The 19,559-nt window shown below is 43.2% G+C and overlaps 1 protein-coding gene across 1 annotated transcript in view; it reads right to left on the reverse strand.

Annotated features, from left to right (window-relative positions):
* Positions 1–19,346, reverse strand: part of CPLANE1 (ciliogenesis and planar polarity effector 1) — a 181,270-nt gene extending 161,924 nt beyond the window's left edge. Inside the window, exons 1-5 of the mRNA XM_045020840.1 lie at positions 19,251–19,346; positions 10,346–10,496; positions 8,892–9,027; positions 8,545–8,664; positions 2,937–3,169 (exon numbers count right to left, since the gene is read on the reverse strand). Of these exons, the coding sequence (XP_044876775.1) occupies positions 2,937–3,169; positions 8,545–8,664; positions 8,892–9,027; positions 10,346–10,426 (570 nt within the window). The 5' untranslated portion in view covers positions 10,427–10,496; positions 19,251–19,346. The remainder of the gene's footprint in view (positions 1–2,936; positions 3,170–8,544; positions 8,665–8,891; positions 9,028–10,345; positions 10,497–19,250) is intronic.
* Between the last annotated feature and the right edge of the window lie 213 nt (positions 19,347–19,559).

The raw sequence follows: 19,559 nt of genomic DNA on the forward strand, positions 1-19,559 counted from the left end.
CCCAGCTGGCTCCAACATAGCTTTCCTGATTGGATGCGCCAGCTTGACAGGGCCTGCAGTCTGGAGGATGTCAAACAACCTGTGAGTAGAGTCTCTGTTGATCTTCCTCCTCAAAACACTCCCAAAGGGGCTGAAAATCATCTCAATGTGGTATCCTCTCTGTCACAGAATCATATAATATCAGGTTGGAAGGGACCTCAGGAGGTCATCTTGTACAACCCCCTGCTCAAAGCAGGACCAATTCTCAACTAAATCATACCAGCCAGGGCTTTGTCAAGCCTGACCTTAAAAACCTCTAAGGAAGGAGATTCCACCTCCTCCCTAGGTAACCCATTCCAGTGCTTCACCACCCTCCTAGTGAAAAAGTTTTTCTTAATATCCAACTTAAACCTCCCCCACTGCAACTTGAGACCATTACTCCTTGTTCTGTCATCAGGTACCACTGAGAACAGTCTAGATCCTTCCTCTTTGGAACCCCCTTTCAGGTAGTTGAAAGCAGCTATCAAGTCCCCCCTCATTCTTCTCTTCTTCAGACTAAATAATCCCAGTCCCCTCAGCCTCTCCTCATAAGTCATGTGCTCCAGCCCCCTAATCATTTTTATTGCCCTCCGCTGGACTCTCCAATTTTTCCACATCCTTCTTGTAGTGTGGGGCCCAAAACTGGACACAGTACTCCAGATGAGGCCTCACCAATTCCAAATAGAGTGGAATGATCACATCCCTCGATTTGCTGGCAATGCTCCTACTTATACAGCCCAATATGCTGTTAGCCTTCTTGGCAACAAGGGCACACTATTGACTCATATCCAGCTTCTTGTCCACTCTAACCCCGAGGTCTTTTTCTGCAGAACTGCTGCCTAACCACTCGATCCCTAGTCTGTAGCAGTGAATGGGATTCTTCCATCCTAACTACAGGACTCTTCACTTGTCCTTGTTGAACCTCATCAGATTTCTTTTGGCCCATCCTCTAATTTGTCTAGGTCCCTCTGTATCCTATCCCTACCGTCCAGCGTATCTACCACTCCTCCCAGTTTAGTGTCATCTGCAAACTGTGGGAGACCGTATCAAAAGTGTTGCTAAAGTCAAGGAATAACATGTCCATTGCTTTCTCTTCATCCACAGAGCCAGTTATCTCATCATAGAAGGCAATTAAATTAGTCTGGCATGACTTGCCCTTGGTGAATCCATGCTAACTGTTCCTGATCACTTTCCTCTCCTCAAAGTGCCCTAACGGTCAGATCCTTTGACTCAGGAGGTCTGAAGAAAGGATCCCAAGAACTCTAACAGGGCTAATGAGTGAGATTGTAAGGATGAGGGGGATACCATTGGTCCCAAGCACAGCAGTGTGCCCTCCTAGAGTGCAAGCGTGACCAGGAGACACAGGAATCCCTGTTGGGGCTAACCTCGTGCCTTGCGGGAGGCAAAGGAGTCGCTGTCTCAACCTCTACTTCACCAGATAAGTAAAAATATTCAATTCTGCCAGCTGAGCCATTGGTACAGTATGCCTTGAAATACAGTAATGGAATATGGTGCACTGATCATGTGGATATCTCCCTAGAGACTACCAGTTCTAAGAGTATCAGCGACTCTGGGTCAGAGTAAAGAGTCAGGTCATAAGAGATAATATGCCATGATCTAACAGTGGGGGACATGAAGGGCTTTTACCCCTTGATGAAGCAGACAGTGCCAATTTAGGTTGGGTGGTGAATGTTGGTGCCATCAAAACCTCCTTCCTCCTGCTGTGGCGCAGTACCTTTGGTGCAGCTGTCAATCGCTCCTTTCTCTCTCTAGCAGTTTTGAGGTACTTTTGGACCTCAGTACTGGTGATTGGGATTCATGCACCCCATGAATTCCTGACACATCCGTAATGGGGCCCAGAAACTGATTACATTTGGAAAGAACAGGGGATGCAGTCCTCTTCATAGAGGCCTCAGGAGGGGATTTCTCCCATTTCTTAGAAGGGTATTTGTCCTTATCCTCCTCCCATTGCAGGTTAGAGTATTTGGCCCTGGTTTCTGATGGTTCAGAGTTATAGAGAATCCAGCCAGGAGGGGTGCTACTAAGTACATCTGGCCAGCATACACGGGATGCAGATGACCCAGGTTTGGACTGGTCTCTCAACGAGTGCTCGATCAGGTATCTTTGGAGCTGGAATTTTCAGTATTGCTGGGTTCAGGATGGAAAAGTATTACAAATATTGCACATGGAGGGAATGTGGGATTCTCCAAGCCAATATACAAATAAGTCGTGGGGGATCACTCATTGGGAAGACGAGAAGCAGACCATGCAGGACTTGAACTGGGGATCTTAGGCACACTAAGCAGGGGAGAATGGAAGGGGAAATGCTGGGATTCCAATATGCTATCTACCTACTAAAACTATCTAGAAGGTAAAACTATTTACAGAAAAACCTGATCTGAAGCAGAAATTCTAGTGAAGCTGCCAATACTTCAGGGTTCTCTCTCAGGTCATGAAATGTAGAAAGGAATTGGAAAGGCAGTCAGTCTGTGCCTACCTTTAGGCCCTTGGTTTGGCACAATGAGGTGGCACAGGCATGGACCAACGAATGCTGCTAGTGAAAAATCTTCCAGTTTTAGGCGCACGGAGAGCATGCACACCCACAGTGGAATACCACAGGGACCAAGAATTAAAATATCCCTCAGCACTTTTTTTTTTTTTGGAAGAATCTCAGGGTCCACTCCAAAATCCCCTAAATAAAAGCAGATTCTAAAGTTCATGGCTGTGAACAGCTATTGTTCAATTCAAAATCATTGCCATGTTTGCTAAGAATCTCTACAACCAGTATCTAACTCAGTTTGCTTTGTAAAGCACAAATAGGAAAGTTACTATTTCATATTAATAGGTATAAGTATTCTAATTGTTTTTACATTTTCAAAAAGCACACTGCATGCAGTGCTATTTTATACTTTTTTTACCTCATTTTTGATGAAATCAGCACTTATTCCAGTTTCTTTATCTTCAGAGGAAGGCAATATAACTGATTCCTCAGGAACAATTTGTGACCAACGCCCAGCTGGTGAAGGATTTTTAGGAGAGGATATATTTTTGCATTCTGTGCTCTCCCACAGAAAGATACATGCAGTAGGAGTAATGAGTAGCACCTTGTTCCCATCTCCTGAGACATACAGGTACAATCTCATGGAGCACTCTGGAAAAAGAATGTGTCAGAAAAGTGACTGTTTTTCAGTGTCCACAGATTAGCATAAAGAGATTTTACTAAAAAAGTTATGAGTATAACTGGCATCAAACCAGTTTTTAAAACATATTTTAAAGAGCATTTAGTGAGTTTCATACAAGGAAGACACATACGACCAGCAAGCAGTGTTGTCAAACGTATCAGGGTAACTGCATGCGTATCTCTCCCTCCATGTTCCACTTCGCCCAAGAGAGATGATGGCTGGGAGACAGAAACCCTAGGTCAGTGCCCTCAAAGGACCACAGAGGGAGAATACAGATGCAATTGTCCTAAAACTGTGACAATATGTACCAAGTGTAACTCTTGTGTATGTGAGACACAAGTAAGAGTGGTGGTATAATTCAAACAAACTTTGTTGTTGAAGTAAGCCTCTAAATAGACAAAGGAGGCAGCATGCATTACATCTCAGTGTAAACTGCAGACACAAACCTTCGCAGTATCATCAATACATACAGTGATATCCTATGTAAAGATAGGGCAACAGAAAAACCTGTTTTAAAAATGTCTTTTGGGATTGCTTTATCGTGATTGGGTAACATTGGACAGTCTTCACCTTGATTAGTGTAATCTCCTCTTCTCCCTTCACTTATCACCCCTTCTAAAATCCATGCAACACACACCTTTTAAGATTATCTACTTTGCCTCAAATGACCACGTAAACCCGTCCACTGGCTCCCCTCTTCTTCATCATCACAAAGCCAACCTTATAGTGACTGTTCTAAAGACTCTAAATTTCCATCTTCATAACTGTGGGTCCCTCCATTCTGTCACTGATGGCAGACTTGATGTCTCATTTATCTGCTTCCCCTATGACCATCTCTACATTAACCTTCGTGCCATAAGAACAGAAGAATGGCCATACTGGGTCAGACCAATTGCTATCTAGCACAGTATTGTGTTTTCCAGTGTGCAATACTTTGCATTTATCAACATTGAATTTCATCTGCCATTTTGTTGCCCAGTCATCCAGTTTAGTGAGATCCCTTTGTAATGCAGCTTTGGATGCAACTTTGGACATAATTATCTTGAGTAATTTTGTATCATCTGCTTTGCCACCTTACTGTTCACCCCTTTTTCCAGACTGTTTATGGATATGTTGAAATTAACGCCACCCTGGAAGATAATCCAGGACTCGTCAATAAGTCTTGTTATGAAGATGGTTGGCTTATCAAGATGACTGTGGATAACCCTTCAGAACTTAATGAACTGATGAGTGAGGACGTGTATGAGAAATTTATAAAATCCATTGAGCACTGACCTGGAATGCTAAAATAAACCACTACAAAACACTTACTTCAGCATAGTTTGTCATAGATTAGTGGTGTACAGAAGGTCTGACATAGGGTAGCTTGAAAAAATTGCATATTCCAGAAATTTTGGATAACATTACAAGACAAATATGCTGCCTCTGAATCGTGTTGTACTAAAGAGCAATCCTGTGACAATCAGAGATTGCAGATAGGAAAAAAATGTTTAATAAGGATACAGATCCTTGGGGGACCTCATTATTTACTGCTCTCCACTGTGAAAACTGGCCATTTATTCTTAGACTTTTTTCCTATCTTTTAACAAGTTACTGGTCCATAAGAAAACCTTCCCTCTTATCTCATGATGCCTTACTTTGCTTAAGAGCCTTTGGTGAGGAATCTTACCAAAGGCTTTCTGAAAGTCCAAATACACTATATCCACTGGATCACCTTTGTCCATCCCCTCAAAGAATTCTAACAGACTGGTGAGGCATGACTTCCCTTTATAAAAGCCAGATTGACTCTTCCCCAATGAATCAGGTTCATCTATGCATCTGATAATTCTGTTCTTTACTACAGTTTCAACCAATTTGCCTGGTACTGAAGTTAGGCATACCAGCCCGCAATTAGCAGTATCGCCTCTGGAGTCTTTTAAAAATCAGAGTTAGACTAGTTATTCACTGGTCATTTGGTACAGAGGCTGATTTAAGCAATAGGTTAAGCACAGTAGTTAGTCTGGCAATTTCATATTTGAGTTCCTTCAGAACTCTTGGGTGACCACCACTTGGTCCTGGTGACTTATTACTGTTTAACTTATCTATTTCTTCCAAAATCTCCTCTACCAACACCTCCGTCTGGAACCTAAAAAGAACAGCTGGAACCTTACTCATATCATCTGCAGTGAAGACCGAAACAAATAATTCATTTAGCTTCTCTGCAACAGCCTTGTCTTCCTTCAGTGATCCTTCTGCACCTCGATTGCCCACTGGCCCCACTGATTGTTTAGCTGGCTGCCTGCTTCTGATGTAGTTTAAAAAAAAATGATAATTTTTGAAGAGCAACTAGCAAAAGACACATTCTCTTTTGGCCTGCCTAATTATACTTTGCCAGAGTTTATGCTGTTTTCCTCAGTAGGATTTGACTTCTAATTTTTAAAGGATGCCTTTTTGCCTCTAACCACCTTTTTACTCTGTTTAGCCATGGTGGCATTTATTTTATTTTTTTTAATTAGGAATATACATTCAATCTGAGCCTCTATTATGATGATTTTAAAAAGTTTCTGTGCAGCTTGCAGGTATTTCACCCTTGTGACTGTTTCTTTTAATTTCTATTTAACTAGTTTTCTCATTTTTGTGTAATTCCCCTTTTTAAAGTTAAATGCTATTACGGTAGGCTTCTTTGGTATTTATCCCTCTACAAGAATGTGCTATGGTCACTATTACCAAGCAGATCCTGCTCCAAGAATCAATCATTAACTGCATTTAGAAATTTTATCTCTGCATCCCATCCTGAGGTGACATATTCCCAGTCAATATGGGGATAGTTGAAATCCCTCATTACTGGGTTTTCTGTTTTTGTAGCCTCTCTAATCTCCTTACCATTTCACAATAGCCATCACCATCCTGATAAGGTCTTGCATCTGAAGAAGTGGGTATTCACCCACGAAAGCTCATGCTGCAAAACATCTGTTAGTCTATAAGGTGCCACAGGATTCTTTGCTCCCATCCTGATAAGGTGATTGGTTGTATGTTACTAATGCTATACTCTTATTATTCAAGCATGGAATTTCTATCCATAGAGATTTTATGATACTGTTTGAGTCATTTCAGATTTTTACTATATTTGACACTATGCTTTCTTTCACATATAGTGCCACATCCCAGCCAGCATGACCAACTCTGTCATTCCTATATATTTTATATTCTGGTATTACCATGTCCCATTGATTACCATCCTTCCATCAAATTTCTGAGATGCCTATTATATCAATATCCTCATTTAATACCAGGCATTCAAGTTCACCCATCTTTATATTTAGACTTCTTGGATTTGTAGACAAGCACTTATAAAATCTGTCAATATTTAGCAGTCTACCTTCATGTGAAGTAATTGAATGGTAATGTTTTTCCTTTGGCTGTTTCTCTTCAACTTTTACTTGTACTTCACAGTAAAGAGGGGAGGATAAAAGTTGATAGAGTATCTCCTTTAAGAAATATTTCCCAAAGGGATGTGTCTCTCCTAACCAAGTGTTCCTCAACACCTGTCAGCTTTCCACCAACCCTTAGTTTAAAAACTCCTCTACAACCTTTTTAATTTTACATACCACCTCAATGCATGGAGTGCCCTACCTGAACTGATTCCTCACTATTTAAATTACTCCTGAAGACCCACTTTTATGAGGACAAGAAACTAGCTGAGTAAGTCCTCTACTTACCTATTTCACTTATCTCATGAATGAATTGCTCCTTTATATGAAAAGACAGACTTGAATGCCGGGAGAGAGATGTAGGGATACTAGAATTGAAGTTGAACATTGGGATGGGGGAGGAAGAGGTTGAACTGTGTACAGAGAATAGGGAATTTAGTGTGTTTAACTTTTAAAAAAACAATAACAAAGAAACATAACTAACAATGCATGCTGTCGATTATCTACTCAATCATCTTGCCTGAATGATGGTTTCCTCTGTATTTGGAAAGCTCCTACCACATTTTGGGTGCTACCAAAATCAAAAGTAAACAACTTCATTTGTAAGAGTTATACAAGAATAAATCCCAGTGACAACAAGAAATCTTTAATTTTAATGGAAGAAAGAATATTTCCCTTTCTCTCTTTTGCCTTTAAAGGAGAGAACTGGCTGAGGGGGGCGGGGAGTGATTGCTACAGAGAGGTGAGGAGAAGACCTTTAAGATGTAGATCTCTCTTTGAGGAAGATGTTGCATTTTGACAGAGAATTGTTGGCTCAGGGACAGAGCTATCTGTGTAACTAAGCTAACTTCAGCAGCAACTCTGAGTCTTCTTGTCTGATCCCTGTTGTGAAGAGGCAGGAACAACCAGAAAGCTGCTCCTGCTGCAGGCAGAGAAGAAAAGAGATAGCGGCCCCATCTCAGACTCAGATATGCCATCTTTCAAAGATCCTGTTATCAAAAGAAGAGATACTTCACTGGCAGATCCCGTAAGTATATTGGCGCAGCATTACTGCTGGGAAGGGGAACCCCTTCCTCATGGCCACCCATGGGATAGGGATGAATGGGGCAAGATTCTGAAGGGGAAGTTCACGGGGAGAGGAGATCAAGTGGTGGATTCAATGGAAGCACAGATGTCTCCCCTACCACCTGACCTTGACCTTTACCATTACCCCCATGGTTGCTTCTGAGTTCACTCACAATTCCTCAAAGCGGGCACTTTGCTTCAAGTTCACCCTTCAGGACGCAGTCCCCTGGAAACACTTATTACATTTGTCATGGTTACAGGGCTAGAGACATCTCTGGCCCCTCTTCTGGTCTCACTGAATAAACAACCTCAGATGTTAAGGCTCATGTCTTCACCTCGCCTAGATGGAATCCCACAATTCTTCCACTCTTAGATCAGGCCTTGGGCTGTGTATCAACCTTGATTATTTAGCAAGTCCTACTGTGCTGAGCACCTGCAAGTCTTCCCTTCTGGAGCATCTGACCAGTGGTTAATACAGGTGACCAGACAGCTCTCTCACAAAGTGCTTTTTAATTTTAACAGCAGGAACAAAACACTTTAAAACATTAAAGGATCTATATGCATGTCTCTCTTACCCTCATCCCCACCATCCAACTGTCAAAAAACACAAATTTATTCTGTTTAAGACAGAATCTTAAGAGTTTGTAAATCCAAAATGTAATTAACATTTCTGTTAATAAAAAGATTAAGGTTTGCTAAGGGTTAGCTTAGCATACACAAAATACTAATTAGATTTATAACGCTCTCTTCTGCCAAATAAAAGTTAGACATTATTTATTCAATTTAATTTAATCAAAGGAAGATCTTTCTTGTCAACATTTGTTTTCTATTTTTAATTTTAATAAAAAAGACAAATCGGAGACTCCTACCTTGTGCTGCTGTAACCACCTTACTAGATTCTTCAACGGCTGGTACAATTTTCAGATAGTCCTGGTCTTTATTCCAAAGAAATAGTTCTCCTGTTGTAACTATTCCTGCCAACCAAGCACCTGTTTTCATAGGGAAAAGACTTCTTAAATTGTTTTACTATAAAGTATTTAAAATTATCTTCCCACATTTTGTCCCCAATCCTGCAAGTATCTCTGAACTAGCAGATCCTGTGCTTGTGTGGAGACAGCTACAGTATCACAGCCTCTTACAGTACTGTAAGTTTCTAAATTGTTGCAATCTTAAATGAAAACAAAAATTTGAATTGGAACTTGAGAAAATACTTAACCATTTCTTGATGTTGCTAAGACGATAACATTTTTCAACAATGATTGAAGTTGAGGAATTTTCTTCTTTGTCTTTCCTGATAACAGGTTAATTTCACTTATACATTTATCATCTAAAAGAAAAATAGCTTCTTTTTCCTGTTAAAAGGAAAAAGGAATATTTCAGTTTTCGAAAATGATACTTATTATTTTCTATTTTTGCCTGAAAATTGATGCAGATATAGAGAAGGGTGTTTAAGACCAGTTGGGGGAGGGGGAAAAATATCAATTAAATGCAAAAGGCTAACATGAAATTCACAGTTAAGCATTCAAAAATCATGCAATGCTAAAACTGAAACTTTAACTCTGCCTTTTTGCACGTATCCATTACAATACATGGCCAAATTCAGCACTCACTTATGCCAGGGTTGAATCTGGCCCATCATTTTTAATTAGCCTGATTCCACAATCCTTATTCCCACTTACCTGAATAAGATTATTTGCCTAGAAGATGCAGGATTAGGCCCTAAAGATCTGACCCTATGTCTCTGAATTCAATGGGAGTTTTGCCATATATCTCAATGGAAGAAGGATCAGGCCCTAAACCGTTACATACTGTCTCTCAAATGATACAGTGAAAGAAAGAAAAATTCTACTATGTTAGGTAACATTTGAACATATGAGTAAAGACTCTATTGTAATGTATATATGCAAGAGAGGAGAGCTAAAGCTATACGTTTAACTTTGCCTACAGCATTTCCTGGCTACTAAATGCTTAACCATGCAATATTGATACTGCTTTAAATTAGTTTTATACATAATTTCATAAGTTGGTTTAAAAGAAAAGGATACAGTAAACTCATGCCCATCAAAGTCATTAATAAACTGTGTATTTGTTGTACAGGTGCTAGCTGGCTAAAAGGCAGTAGTGTCTGTCACTATAGCAGGTTAAGTATACATTCCCGTATCTGTGCACGTATATACGTATAACTAAAGAAATCTTTAAGTAAAATAAGCAACTTCCACTCCTGGCTCCAGGCCCTTGCTATCTCCCATAGCACATTATTACAAGAATGTCAGATACTAAACGTAGGTAAAAATAGTTGAGTTCTGGTATGGTTGTCCCAGAGGAGGAATAAAATCTCAAACGTATTTTTTTAGTGCATATAACCAAATAACGCCAATAGGAATTATTATAATTAAAAAAATATATATATGAACTCTTGTGAAGCATACAGCTATCAAAAGATGTCTTCCATCAGGTATTGTGAGCAATATTGAACTTTGGAATGAAGTCAAAATGGCAGCAATAAATCCAGTGATTTGTCTTTGTGCTTCTAACTTAATAACCAGCATGGCACTTCTAAACCATTCCCTGAAGTTTTTTGTAAACTGAGTTGCTAAATAACTGCCACATAATCAAAACTATGTTTAATGTACAGTTAGGTTTAAATAAAAAAACTATACAGACTCTCACCTGTCCCAGCCAGGAGATTCGAGGCCAAGGTTTCCTATGTTTGATACACGTAGAGACTAAAACATCTAACTTGATCTCCATGCTTATTAGCACTCCCAGTAATCACAACAGTTTTAAAAAAGAGGAATGGAGGGGTGGTCTGCCAACATACCTGTCAAAGATTGAAAAAAATATGTTGGTTTTCATTTTAGTTTTTGGAAGATACAAATTCTGAACACAAGTTTTAGTCTTCACATACTACATAAACACAAACATAATTCCCAAGCATCTTTATTCTCAAAATAAACTGGACTTGTGGATTATTTGCATTTGTGAAATACATTTTAACTTTTGGGCCCATTTTATAGTATTAACAGGTGACGTGGTTTTTGGTTGACAAAGTAAATAATCAACGTAGGCTAAATATGCTTAGCTAAACCTTGGCTGTTCTAGCCCTATGCTTAAATACCAAAGCAATATTAGTAGGTTTCAGCATAGAACTCATCTGTATCAGAATTACCATGATAGTACAATATGATTGCTTAAACTCTGACATTTTATGGTTCCACATAACACACACTGAAGTAATCTAACTAATGTAAATAAATGAACGCAGCACATGTAAGTAAAGGTGGAAGCTGTGAAGAAAGCCATATAGATAGGGAAACAATATCTGGATAAGCAACAGTACTGTGTAAAACTAAACATCATAGGAGTGAATCCAAACAACTCAAAATCAAAGATGTACATTTGAATCGAGAAGCCGACCGCTAGCACAGTTCATTATTAACAGAGCCCTACCAAATTCAAGGTCCATTTTGGTCAATTTCACGGTCACAGGATTTTTTTTAAATAGTCAATTTCATAGTTTTAGGTGTTTACATCTGAAATTTCAGTGTTGTAACAGTGGGGGTCCTGACCCAAAAGGACGTCGGGAATCTCCACCCTTACTTCTGTGCTGCTGATGGCAGGGGTACTGCCTTCAGAGTTGGGCAACCAGAAAGCAGTGGCTGTTGGCCAAGCACCAAGCTCTAAAGCCAGCACCACTGCCAGCAGCAGCACAGAAGTGAGGGTCAGAGGGTCTGGCTGAGGGGAGGTGTTTGCCATATCTGCAGGTTTTCCCAGCAGCCTCCCACCGGGGTCAGGAGCTGACAGCTGGAGTCGCAGCCTCCCACCTGGGTTGGGAGTGTCCTGACCAGCAGCTTTGCAGCTTCCTACAGCTGAGGGAGGTTCAGAGAAGTGGGTCTGACCCAGCTCTGGGAGCAGCCTCTGCATGGGAAGAGTAAGTCCTGTCCCTCCCCAGCCTGGGCCAGGAATAACAGCTGGTACCCAGCCCATGGTAGGAGCCCCTGGCTGGGGCAGCCCAGTCAGATTTTATGGGGGAGATCAGATTTCATGGTCCATGACGTTTTTCACAGTCGTGAATTTAGTGGGGCCCTAATTATTCATCTAGCACGGGGTCCAGAGTGAGGCACACCACATTCCACAATGTAGCCTCATCTTTAATACGGTGACATGGCCCTCTGAAACAACATATCCCATGATGTAATGCTTTGATCTGTATTACCAAGGGAGCTGCTCAGATGAAGTATTACATTTAGAAGCCTATCCTTTCTATAGGCTGCTCCCATCAAAACAACATGTCTGTGGGGGGCCACATCTCCAATTAATAATTAGTTGTATCTTTATCCCCCTCTAATAGCTACAGCTAATGGAGTTATTCTGCTAGCCCAAGCAGTACAGAATCATGATTTGAGCACTAAAGGCCCCATAATCAAACTCTGAGAATGACTCAAATGGAGAATTCAAATGATTCAAAATCTGAGGATGATCCATTAAAACAGTGGCACATCAATATGGGGCTTGGATGAGCATCTTCAGACATGGGAACTAGGTAACCCACACCAGCAGAGTAAGTCTTTGTTGACAGTTTAACATAAGAGGATATGTGTTTACTACAGTTGACAGCTAGCTGAATCAGTATTGGATATAGTTTGAAACAATATATTGGATGCTGGGACCCCTTGTCTTTATTCTGTCATATTGAATGTGAACGTTTGTATGGTTTGAGGTGTCGCACACTGGGAACTATCATGTGTGCTGATGAACTGTATTTCTTTCTTGCCTTCAGTATAAGATAGCACACTATATACCAGAACACATCAAGCAAGGGCCTCCTCCATTAAAGACAGCACATCACACCATAATACTCAGTGTCTCTGCACTGCTACGTTGATACAGAAATTATTGGGTGAGGTTCTTTGGCCTATGTTGCATAGGTCATACTAGATGATCAGCATGGTCCCTTCTTGCTTTAAAATCTACGCACTGGAGGGCATGCACATGACTTAAATTAAGGTGGTGTAGAATAAATATCAGAGGGGTAGCCGTGTTAGTCTGGATCTGTAAAAGCAGCAAAGAGTCCTGTGGCACCTTATAGACTAACAGACGTAATGGAGCATGAGCTTTCATGGGTGAATACCCACTTCGTCGGATGCATCTGACAAAGTGGGTATTCACCCATGAAAGCTCATGCTCCAATACCTCTGTTAGTCTATAGGGTGCCACAGGACTCTCTGCTGCTTTTATAGAATAAATATGAAATTAAAGAATTAGAGTTAGTTTAAGTTTGGTTAAGGAAATATAAGTATTGTAAAGCAGTCCCCAACGCAGTGTCCATGGGCGCCATGGCGCCTTCCGGGGCATTTATGTGCACCCGCCTCGTGCTCAGCAGGGGAAAGAAGCCACGGGCCTGCGGTTGCCGGGGACAGAACTCTGGGGCTACAGACGCCGCGCCTGCCAGGAACAGAAAACTCCAGGGCTGCAAGCGCCGGTGCTCTCTGTCCCCAGCAGGTGCGGGGCGCGGCTTCTCTCCGGCTTCAAGAAGAGAAGCCGCGGCCCCGTGCCTGCCGGGCATAGAGAACTCAGGGGCTGCAGGCGCTGGTGTTCTCTGTCCCTGTCAGGTGCGGGGCCCTCCTAGCGCCCAGCAGGGGAGAGAAGCCAGGGCCCCCCGCCTGCTGGGGACAGAGTACTTCAGGGTTGCAGACTGCGGGCACCGGTGTTCTGTGTCCTCGCAGCTTCTCTCAGGCTTATCACTGCACTGCTCAGAACTGCCGCCAAAAAAAAAAAAAAATCAATAAAAAAAATAAAAAAAATAAAAAAAACCACACACTGCCTCTGCAGAATGGACCGAATGCTGCCCCGTAGCATGTGCTGACACAGGCACCTGCTTGCTCCACTGGTGCCTGGAGCCGGCCCTGTATGTGAGTATTCTTTGCAATTTTTTTTTTTTTTTTTTTAACATTTTGCTCCAAAACGAGTGGTTCAAATAAGAGACAACGTACATATTATTTCAAACCAGAGTGGGAAGAATCCTATTGTTTTATTGAAAATAAAGGGAAATGTGTTTGTTTATTGTGCGGAGGTGCTGTTGCAGTGCCAAAAAAACAAATGTCGAATGCCATTTTCAAACTACCGTATTTATCGGCGTATAACACGCACAGGCGTATAACACGCACCTTCATTTTAAGGGGGAAATTTCAGGAAAAAAACTTAAATTTCAAATGCAGGGAAAAAAACCACTTCAGCTCCACACTGTATGTATTTTTATATGTATCAAAGATATAACTGTTTTATGAGTTAGGTTCAGTGTTCCAAGGTTGCTTCCTTAGAGTATTGTTAGCATGTCTACTGGTCTGTTAGGGTCATGCTTTCTGAATACTCATTTTCTTTGCCAAGAAAATACCACAGATGAATGTTACAAACAGCTATGTTAGCCAAAATTCACATCTGCACGCACTTAGAAATGCAGCTCTCCTCTTTCTTTTAATAATTTCTGGCAAACTTGAAAATATACACAAGCTTTGTATAGTATGTTACACCTGGCTGACTAGTGTTTATGCCATAAGTGTTGTTGATACAACCTATAACATCTGTCACCCTATTGTTGAAATTAGTCATTAGTGCAGCCCACACAACGGTAGTAAGCATCTCTAATGTATTTATTTTTTAAACACCCTATGTCCAATATTTTTCATACGTGGGTGTAACTTACAATGCAAAACAGTCATCATATGCTAGAATAATATAATCAACTGACACATAAAATATGTAAGTATGTAAATACGCCGCTCGGGAGGGGGGCGGGGGCTAGGGCGGTGCTCCGCGGGTTAGGGCCGCTCGGGGGGGGGGACGGGGCCGGGGTCTCGGGCCGCTCGGGAGGGGGGCGGGGGCTAGGGCGGAGCTCCGCGGGTTAGGGCCGCTCCGGGGGGGGGGGGCCGGGGACGGGGTCTCGGGCCGCTCGGGAGGGGGGCGGGGGCTAAGGCGGCTCTGGCCGGGCCGCTCGGGAGGGGGGCGGGGGCTAGGGCCAGGGCCGCTCGGGGGAGGGAGGGAGGACGGGGTCTCGGGCCGCTCTGGAGGGGCGCGGGGGCTAAGGCAGCTCGGGCCGGGCCGCTCGGGAGGGGGCTAGGGCCGGGCCGCGCCGCTCGGGAGGTGGGGGCTCGCGCAGGCCGGGGCTCGGGGCTCAGGCCCCGCCGCTGGGGGGCGGGGAGAGGGCGGGGGCTCGGGCCGCTGGGGGGGGGGCTAGGGCCGCGCTGCTCGGGAGTGGGGCAGGGGCTAGGGCGCCGCTCCGCGCCGCTGGGGGGGGGGGCGGCGCTTTTCTTTTCTGCCTGGGGCAGAAATCCTAGAGCCGGCCCTGTTAAGGTTATATCGGCGTATAACACGCACACATCATTTGCCCCCTATTTTCAGGGGGGAAAAGTGCGTGTTATACGCCGATAAATACGGTAATCACGGTTCTTTTGACATTAGCCATCCACTTAAATCTGAGTTGAGAAAGAAGAAAATTAATCAACTCAAATCAAACCTATCTGCCCAGCAATCTGTTTTCACTAGACAAGTGGTAAAGTCTAAAAGTGCTACTATTGCTTCCTTTAAAATTGCTCATCTACTCGCAAAGAAGAAAAAACCCTTACAAGATGGTGAATTGTTGAAGGAGGCATTTTTGACGGGTGCTGATTGCCTGTTTCAAGGATTTCCTAACAAGGGTGAGATTTTGTCAGCAATACAAGACTTGCAGTTATCAGACAACACAGTTACGAGGAGCATACATGCAATTGCAAGCAACATGCAAACTCAGCTAAAGGATGACTTGGAAATATGTGACTGGTTTTCACTGCAATTCGATGAGTCGACAGATATATCGGATACAGTGCAGTTGGCAGTTATGGTGAGAATGGTATTTAGTGACTTCACCGTAAAAGAAGAGTTACTAAAAGTATTTCCTATGAAAGGGCGAACAAAAGGTGAGGACATCTATAATTTATTCAAATTATACGCAACATCAATTAGTATGCCACTACACAAGCTGTCTGCGATCACCACTGATGGGGTACCAGCAATGATGGGCAGCGCCAATGGATTCATTGCACTCTGTAAGAAGAATGAATCCTTTCCGAACTTTATGTCTTATCATTGCATTATCCACCAAGAAGCTTTGTGCCCAAATTTCTCTCTTTCAACACGTTGTGAATGTTATTAAAATAATTAACTCTATTCAAGTGAAACCTTTGCAACACCGACTTTTTAAGGCCCTGTTGGAAGATGTTGATGATAAACAATCTGATCTTATCTTGCACACAGAAGTACGATGGCTTAGCAAAGGTAAAGTTCTTGTACGTTTTTTAAGCCTAATAGAAGAGATCAAAGAATTTCTGAAGTCCACAAATCAGAACTTTGAGCAACTAGAAGACTCCAACTGGTTAATGGACTTGGCTTTTCTTGCCAACATCACTGACAAATTGAACATTTTAAATCTTGAGCTCCAGGGAAAAGACAAACATGTGGCTCAAATGACAGGTTCTGTAAAATCATTCAAAGCAAAACTGATCTTGTGGATGTCACATATGAAGACAAAGTCTCTCGAACATTTCCCAAGTATGAAGAAAATGGTATGTGACCGTGATTTTAACCCATCACCATTTGTTATCCACATTCAAACACTTCTGGAACAGTTTGAAAAGAGATTTCAACAGTTCACCATCACTGAGCCTGTAGTTGCCTTTCTTGTGAATCCTTTTACTTGCCAAATAGAGGTAACAGAAATGGCTACATCAACTGCAAGTCTCATTCAAGTAAGAACAGAAGATGTGGAACTGGAGATTTTGGACCTTCAAAATGATATTGTTCTAAAATCCTGCGCAACAGATGAAAACTTTTGGAATCTGGTTAACCGAAAAAAATTTCCCACCTTAAAAAATGTAGCATACAAAATAAAATTTTATTTTGGTTCCACTTATCTGTGCGAAGTTCTGTTTTCAACAATGAACATCATAAAATCAAAATACAGATCTCGGCTTACAGATGCCCATCTTGATGATTGCTTACAAACGGGAATATTATCCTACTCTCCCAACTACGAAAAATGGGCTGAAGAAATGCAGTGCCAAAAATCACACTGACTTCATTAGAATAACCACATGAATTAATGATACCTATTTTCTATTAAGTGCTGATGAGCGCGTATGATTAACTTGTGTTTAACTTTTTTTCATACTTGTTTGTTTGTTTATTGAAATACAGATACAAGTAACAATACAAAGAATATTTTTAATTAACCATAACTGGCTATCTATGTTAAAGTAAGAATAATAAATATATTTGGACCAGCAGTTCAACAATGTTTTACTTTTTTAAAATAAATAAGATGAAAACTGTTTATGATATTTATTTTGTAAAAACTCCTTAATTTTTCTTACAGGTAGATAAAAAAGAGCAAATTCACATGGTAAGGTGAAAGAGTAATTGATGAATAATTTAATTAATACCATTTACATGTACAATTACCTATTTTATCTTATGGATTCAAATATTATATAATATTAAATATGATGTTTTTCATATTATTTAATGTACAAATGCAAAATAAGCCTTGAAAAATTGTTGGCGCCCGCCACACACTTCTGAAAACATTAATGTGCTACTGGCCTCAAAAAGGTTGGGGACCACTGTTGTAAAGAAAGGCCTTCAGAAGAATGAGTTACAAGCCCAGAAGGAACAAAGTGGGGAGGAAGCCTGGTTCAAAGAGTAACTAATGACATAAAGGGAAGTTTCTAAAAAGAAGACCTAGGGGTGACTGCAGATGGTTTTAAATAAGACAATGAGACACTGTCTTAGAAGAAGCCAACATGGACTTTCCCACCCCACATACCAGTGTTGCCTCAAAATTAGGGCATACGCAACAGAAAAACTGTTGGTTAGCAAGAAGGATGGGAAGAGATAAGAGGAAAGACCTTGGTGAAAAAGGAGACGGTAAATTTTATCTGGATTAAGACCAGAAATAAAGGTGAACTGCCTAAATTGGTTTTTAGCTGGTTATTAATTGGCAATGTCATCATTTATTTGTTGATGGGTACAAAAAATTATCAATTTAGAGTTCTTTGCCAGACTCTATCTGATCATGCTTGAGCACACCAGGATGAGACAGTTTAGCTAGGTTCTCTCTCTTTGTAATATATTGATCACATGCTTATGAATATTTTGTTACTGTATTGCAGTGGTGGCCAAACTTTTCCTGTCACGCTCCCTCTTACAATTAATGGAATCTGTCTATGCCCCCCTTACTGCACAAAGCTTGGGCTGAAGGCAGAGCTGGGGGAAAGAACTGGGGATGGGGAAGGAGCTGAGGTTAAACATAGAGCTGGCCTGGGGGCAGAGAGGGAAAGAGGGCAGAAATGGGCTGAGGCGGGGTAGAGCTGTGGCCAGAGCTGGGCTGGGCACAGATCGGGGGTTGAAGTGGAGCTGGGGCTAGGCTAAGGGCAGAGCTGGGCTGATTGGTGTTCCCACCCCTGGGCTGGCCCAGGCCCTGCCAAGTACCCCCCACATCCTTCCGCCACCAGGGGCGGCTCCAGGCCCCAGCATACCAAGCGCGTGCTTGGGGCGGCATGCCGTGGGGGGCGCTCTGCTGGTCGCCGGGAGGGCGGCAGTCAGCTCCGGTGGACCTCCTGCAGGCATGCCTGCGGAGGGTCCGCTGGTCCCGCGGCTTCGGTGGAGCATCCGCAGGCACGCCTGCGGGAGGTCCACCGGAGCCACGGGACCGGCGACCGGCAGAGCGCCCCCCCTGCAGCGTGCCGCCATGCTTTGGGCGGCGAAATTGCTAGAGCCGCCCCTGTCCACCACAATGCCCCCAAAGGAGGCATGTCCCCCAGTTTGGGAACTACTGCTGTATTGGATGTAGTAACTGCTTAGTTGTTAGGATTTTAAAGCCATTGTATAAAATACCATTTGGCCTTTGGACTTAAAGGAATGTATGGTTAAATTAAGGTTTGGTGGTCTCCAGTATTAATATTCATAATTCTAAATATTACTGATAATTCCAACAAATGGTGAATCATGTGCTAAGCCCCATTACCTCAATACTCTCCTACTGAAAGCAGAAGAGGATGCACTCTTCAAGGTAGCACCCCACATCCTACATCAAAGGCAAGGGCACAACAAACTGGGTCAAGCTACCTTTGCATTGGTGCATATCACACCTACCTCCATGCTGAAGTGGAGAAACGGTGTGTTATATGCCAGGCCCTGTTGCCTCAACCTCAAGAGCATTAGGGAAAAGGGTGTATCGCATGCTGGCGCTGTTACCTCCATACTAAAGGGGGTGTTACGTTGTAGTGTTGAATATGAGGGGATGCAATGGCCGCCCCCCCGGGCCCCTCAGCTCACTCGCCTCGCGAGCTGTGCCTCACAGACGGGGGCGCAGCGCGCGGAGACTTCCTGTGGTCCCGGAGCGGTAACGGCCGCGGGGCCCAGGGGGCGGGCTGTCCGGGCGCTTGCAGCACAGAGCGAGCCGGGCCGGCTACACCCTCGGCCCAAGTCCCCACCGCGGCCCGATCCCGCGGAACGAGCAGAGCGCGGCCTGTCCCACACTCACCGCACTTCTGCCCCGCACAGCCGCTGCGCTACGGGCCCGGCTACAGCGGCGTCCGCCCCCGCCCAACTGCCGTTTGCGTCCAGCGCGAGAGCCAGGAGCTGAGTGGACTGGAGTGCGCAGCTGCGGGCGCGCGGGGAGGGGAAGGAGCAACGGGGCGAGTGACTCCCTCCGAACCCCTCGTTTGGGTTCGGCGCCCGCTGGGCCCCGTCAGAGCTGCCCGGGCGAGGCTGCTGCCCGCACAACCGCAAGCTGGATGCGCTCCCTCAGGGGGCTGTGCTGAGAAATCGGGGCCCGCCGGGGACCAGTACG

The sequence above is a fragment of the Mauremys mutica genome, chromosome 6, assembly GCF_020497125.1.
Source record: "Mauremys mutica isolate MM-2020 ecotype Southern chromosome 6, ASM2049712v1, whole genome shotgun sequence".
Taxonomy (NCBI): Eukaryota; Metazoa; Chordata; order Testudines; family Geoemydidae; genus Mauremys; species Mauremys mutica.